The sequence below is a fragment of the Humulus lupulus genome, chromosome X (genome assembly GCF_963169125.1).
Source record: "Humulus lupulus chromosome X, drHumLupu1.1, whole genome shotgun sequence".
NCBI classification, from domain to species: Eukaryota; Viridiplantae; Streptophyta; class Magnoliopsida; order Rosales; family Cannabaceae; genus Humulus; species Humulus lupulus.
In genome coordinates this window covers 115252165-115258164 of record NC_084802.1, presented here as the reverse complement: position 1 = coordinate 115258164, position 6000 = coordinate 115252165, and the positions used below count along the sequence as shown (strand labels likewise).

Below are 6000 nucleotides of genomic sequence, written 5' to 3'. Positions count from 1 at the left end.
GGAGGTTTAAGTCGCGGGAACCTAACTTAGGGTGCTCGGGATCGATTCCACTACCGTGTTTGGTGGAATTTGATGTTCCGGAGGCTAGAACTTGGTCTAGAAACCTTTATACAATTATTATTAATGGAATCCCTTATCTTGGTTGGGACTAGGTGTAAGTTAGGGCTCGGGAAATGGATCGTGCTCAAGGGTTATCTCTCGTAATTAGAACATTTGGAATTAAAGGTAAGAAAACTGCACCTGGTTATGAGTTTATGACGGGACTAAGGGCTCCGTATTCTTGTATGCATTATGTAAGGTGGTATTATGCCATGGAAATGTAAAGCAAACGGCCTAAGAATGCCAGAGTTTATATTGGTGCACAGGGTGCGGCTCAGCCACTGGTAGCTGAGGATAGCTTAATATTCACTGAGCTCGGTTTAAGCGGACAAGAGTCAGTGGTGTAAACAGAGGGTGTGACCTAAGGCGTCGACCCTTGTTATTGTATGATTTGGTTGTTGTTGTTAATTGACAAACATGATATGCTGAATATATGATCATGCTTAAAGAATTAGTTGGTTATTTCCATTGTTTATGCTATGATATTATGGTTTTCTTGCTGGACCTTGGCTCACAAGTGCTACGTGATGCAGGTAAAGGCAAGAGTAAGCTTGATCAGCCCTGATTTGAAGAGCTTTAGAGGCGGAATGTACATGATTAGCTGCTCGGCCACCACGGTTGAGGGAGGGACGGGAACAGGAGGACCTTAAATGTCTGTTTTGCCCTTAGAGTGGCCAATTGATGTATATACTCTGGAAAATTTTGTAAACTGTCCTTCAAACGTTATTTATTTTGGGATCCCATGTATAAAACATTTATTTATATGAGATGTATCTTTTATGACCAAAACCCTTTTAACCCTACTTCACTAATGGTCTTAGCGACACGCTTTCAACTAACTGACTTGATTAGCAAGTCTTATACTTTTATAAACACATAGTGTAACGGTCTTGGCTACCCAGGGCGTTACATAAACATTTTCAAAAAGGTTTTCAAACTGGAAAATAAACAACATAAATACTGTTGGTAAAGAATAGCATACGATAATAAAGTAGATCGAAACTGAGCTATGATATAAATTGTCTCGGCCCCAAGGGCCTTAATTAAATGTATATTGCAAAAAAAATAACAAGGGACGCAGCCCTTGTAAAACAAATAACTAAACTACTTCTGGGTAGCAGGAGCATACTCGGCCTCTTCTCCTCTCTCCTCCTCGCCACCTGCCTCAACTATGGTGCTCGCACTCGCCTCTTCTTCAGCCAACCGAGCCTTCCACTTAGTCAAAAAATCATCTTCCTTGTCCATCAGGAATGAGGTGTCGACATCGGGGTTAAGCGACCACATTCGGTATATGGCTTTGTCGGTGGCCCACTCTTTCTTGGCAACAAACTCCTCGAGCATGCGTTTCTTTTTGTCCTCGAGGATTTCATAGGACGTGTTCTTCTCCTCTTTATGACACTCGATCTTCGAGGTGTTGTTTTCAAGTTCAATTTTTGCTGCATCGAAGTCTATTTTCTTAGTATCAAGCACCACCTTCAGAGAACTGACCTCAACCTCGGAGGGGGAAAGTGTATCTTGGACCATTTTAAGGGTCACATCATCCTTGGTCTGGGCCTCCCTGGCCTCTTTGAGGGAGTGTTCTGCCTTGGTTTGAGCTCCCTTGGCCTCTTTGAGGTCGTCCTCAGCCTAAATTCGGGCTTGGTGGGCGTCATTGTCCTACTTCTCGCTGGTCGCATTCTTCGAGGGCAGCAGAGAGCATTGGCGCATAAACTCGAGGAGAGACTGAAAAAAAACAATGACAGTTAGCAAATAAAAAACTGAGAAAATGATGAATTAGAAGGGTGAGGATACTTATAGAAACCCCGAGCTCTAGGGACTGGTCGAAGAGGAAATGTTGCTGTCTCCCCTAAGAAACCTCCACATGTTAGTGTCGAGATTGCTCCATGATTGGCCTGTTCAAGACAGTAAGTCGCAGCACAGGTCGACTCCTAAGGCTCCAGCCTCATTTGCCAAAGGATACTCTGGCATGTGCAGCATGGCACAAAATTTGCGAATCATAGTTGGGGTTGGAGCAACCGCTGGCTTCGAGCCTTTGAAATCCATGATCTTCTTACCTATATCTGCAATAGGTACTTTCCTAGGGGGAGGAGGAGTACGTGGAGTCTTTTTCTTCGGGGGAGAAGGCGTCTTGGTTTTTGGCTCACTAGGGAAAGCCTTCGAGGTCATGCAGCCCCGCTTGCTTCCTTAGGCCTTGGGCGGCATCCCGATAATGTTGTCGAGCTCTGAATCCATATCACCTGGAAAAAAAAAATAAAAGTTTTGGAAGACTTGAGCTTGAAATCCCGAGACAAAAGGATTAAAGAAGATAAATAAAAATTAGAAAAGCACGAAATCCCCGAACTAACTGAGACTCGAAGTAAGCAAAGCAACTCGGATGACCTAACTGAGATGATACAAGTTTGGGGCACCGAGAGTGTTCCAACGCGCGAAGTAGGGTGTTAATTCTAAAGGATCCCGATTTTCAAAGGAAAGTGGGCAGTTACCCAATTAGGGATTGTCTTTGGAAAGTGTGCACATAAACCCTATTTCTGAACCGCTATTCCTTGGTCTATACAATACCCTCGCGTAACCTTTTCAACTCCCAGAAAAAAAATATACCATTTATTTTGCAAATTTTCCTAAAAAAAACTCCATTTTGCCATTTCTATACTAGTATAATGGATCAAAATAACATTTATTCTATAAATTTCCAAGAACCAAATCAAAAACCAATTGAAAAAGGGGGTTTTTTCTTTACACTGTAATAAGAAAAAGATTAAAAAGACTTAGACGTTGATAACAGATGATGAAGTCTAAGAGTAGTCTAGTAATACTTTTTCAATGAAATCCTTGGAAACTCATTTTCGAAGGGAGATGGAGTGGAAAACTGAGAAATTTTTTAAATTTCCTCATGAGATTGGAAGACTACACATCTTTAAGATATTCATCATTAGACAAATTCCACGGGAACAAAACTCTAACGTCGATGCTCTAGCCAAGTTAGCCACCACTAAAAATGTGGAGATGCTAAATGTTGTCCCAATTGACTACTTGTCTTCTCCAAGCATCGTACCACCCAAGGAAGTGGAAATAATCAAACCTCAGGACAATTGGATGACACCTATACTGCATGACAAGAAAGTGGCTTAGAAGCTACTTTATTAGGATCCTCGGTACATGATCATGGACAAAAAATTATATAGGCGAGGATATTCATTGTCGCTACTTTGATGTGTGTCTGAGCAGGAAGCCAAACTCATCCTCCGAGAAATGCATGAGGGCTTCTGCGGTTACCACTCTGGGGGCCAAATCCTTGCCAAGAAGATTATGCGACAAGGCTATTTCTAGCCCATGATTAACATCGATTTTATTGATCATGTCATGAAATATGAAAAATTCCAAAGATACACTAACATCCCCTAAACACCTCCAAATGAGCTTACTTAGATGACAAGTCCCTGGCCTTTTGCAATATGGGGAAATGACCTAATATGTTTCTTGCCCACGGGAAAGGGAGGAGTAAAGTACGTGATTGTGGCAGTCTACTACTTCACGCAGTGGGTTGAGACCGAACCTCTCACTACAATTACCTCCAAGAAGGCGCTGGTCTTTGTTATCAAGAACATCATTTACTACTACGAGCTCCTGAGGAAGATAGTCTCTGACAATGGCAATTCGACAGTGATTTTTTCACTGATTTTTGCAAAAGGCATGGAGTCATAAAGAGCTTCTCCTTCGTAGCCCATCCTTAGGCAAACGGACAAATGAAAGTTATCAACAAGATGCTTAAGGCTACTATGAAGAAAATGCATGAGCAGGAGAAATGCGCTTGGATCAATAACTTCCTAGAGTATTAAGGAGTTATCGTACCACTGCTAGGATGTCCACCGGCCATTCACCATTCTCCATGGCCTACGGGTATTAAGCTATGCTCCCAATTGAGGTTGCCATCTCCACACATTGACGAACAACGTGTGACCCGACTACCAATTAGGATCATTGGATCTTGTTGAAGAACTCCAAGAAGATGCCCACCTCCAAGTAGTTTCCTAACAACAAAAGGTTGCCAAGTATTTCAATTCTAATGTGAGGGATAGAAATTTTGAGGTCGGGGACTTGGTGTTATGAAGAGTTTTCTTTGCGACCCGAGATCCAAGTACTGGAGTGTTGGGCCTAGACTAGGAAGGTCCATACCAAGTCAAGAGCACCATATGTCCCGGGACATAAAAACTGGCACGACTAAATAGGGAGTTGATTCCTCATGCCTGGAATGCGGAACACCTTCGCTGGTATTACCAATAATGCAAGCGTTCTATGTATTTTCTAAATTTACTACTCATATGTAGCTTACGGGCACTTAATGAAAATCGTGTGCACAAAACACGATAGACAAAATTCAGAAAATTTACTTGTATTTTTATTGTTTATTTTATTTTACTACCCAAGGTTGTACAAGCCCTAAGTCGCCTAGACTTGGGCACATAACTCTCGAGTTGCCTATTGGGCCCACGTATGGTGGATAAAAACAGGTTAAAATAAGTAAATTTTGTGTGATATCACATTACGTAAGGAAATTCATAAAATAAGTCCAATTTGCATTATTACTGAACGCTCTATGTAAAATATGTGTGTAAGTAAAAGACAAAGAGGGCAAGTAAATAGAGAAAAAAATCCATTCAGAAAATAATATTAACAATATTACGCAGGGGCTTGAGCATTAAATTGTTGGTAGCCCATAAACAGTGGCTCACACGACTATTTACAAAAATAAAAATTGAAGATAGCCTATTTTGCCCTTGGTGGAACCTCTTGAATGAGGTCAATGATAGGGTCAGCCTCGAGGACATGCCCAACTTCCCTGGCAGCAGCAGCAGTAACTTCGGATGCAGTCATTGCCCAAAAGTTCTCCTTGAAGAGTAACTGCGTAGCATCACCCTCCCCAGTAAAATTGAGGTCCATATCCTTGTTGTGTAGCCAAGCCACGTAAAAGGAATCCTCAGAGATGGTATCGACTTCCTTCTTAAGGACCTCTACTTTTCGAAGAGTTTTCAACTTCTGTTGCCTGAGAAGCCTCGGCCTTGGCCTGCTGGGCACGCTCCCCAGCGGCTCAAGCCTTGTCAGCCACCTGAGTGGCTTCACCACGGGCCCTAATTGCGTCCTCTACAGCCTTAGAATCTTCCCTCACAGCCTTAGCGGCTTCTTGCCAAGCTGGGAAGTCTACTCCTTGGATGTCTGGGTTTCCTCCTTGGCAATCTTGGCCTCCTCGACTGCCTTGGTGGCTGCGTTCTTCAGCGCCCTAGAACGGGCTTGCTCTGCCTCTAATTCTGCCTTCAATCGGGCCAGCTCCTTCGATGGCACACTTACCTTGTCCTTCAAGGTGACCCACTTCTCTTGAGACCGCTGGAGCTTGTAGGACTTTTCCATCATAATTTCCCTGAGCTATTGGGCCACTGGAGTCAACTAAAATGGAAGAAAAATCAAGTCAGTTGATGTAAGTAATCACAACACAACAAAGACAAACTATGGAGAAAGAACTTACCCTTACTGTGGCATACTTGCATGTGGATACAAGAAAAGCTTCATTGTCATCACCGTATTGGGTGAAGCTATGAGCAGTTAGCTCAAACATGGTCTAGCTAACCCCCTAAAGAAGCTTTGCCGCTAGTGGAGCAACAACATTGTCGAGATTCTCGAAAAATAGGCTCTCCATTAAGCATGGCCTATTGGAGGCTCCAAAGGCCCCTCCCTATAAGGTTTATGCTGACGGAGGGCATCAGCTGTCTCATGTGGGGCTTTGTTGCTCTCCTCCATACGAGCCTCAAAGTGTTCCAACATCACCTTGAAACGCTCAAGGAGCGCCCCCTCGTACCTCTCTGGGTGCACCAGATAGCCTTGGAATATTCTTGGCAATTGGGCTCTTCA

At 43.1% G+C, this 6000-nt stretch overlaps 1 protein-coding gene across 1 annotated transcript in view; it reads left to right on the top strand.

Annotated features, from left to right (window-relative positions):
• The first annotated feature begins 1930 nt into the window (after positions 1-1930).
• Positions 1931-6000, top strand: part of LOC133806177 (FH protein interacting protein FIP2-like) — a 48650-nt gene continuing 44580 nt past the window's right edge. Inside the window, exon 1 of the mRNA XM_062244300.1 lies at positions 1931-2168. Within this exon, the coding sequence (XP_062100284.1) occupies positions 1931-2168 (238 nt within the window). The remainder of the gene's footprint in view (positions 2169-6000) is intronic.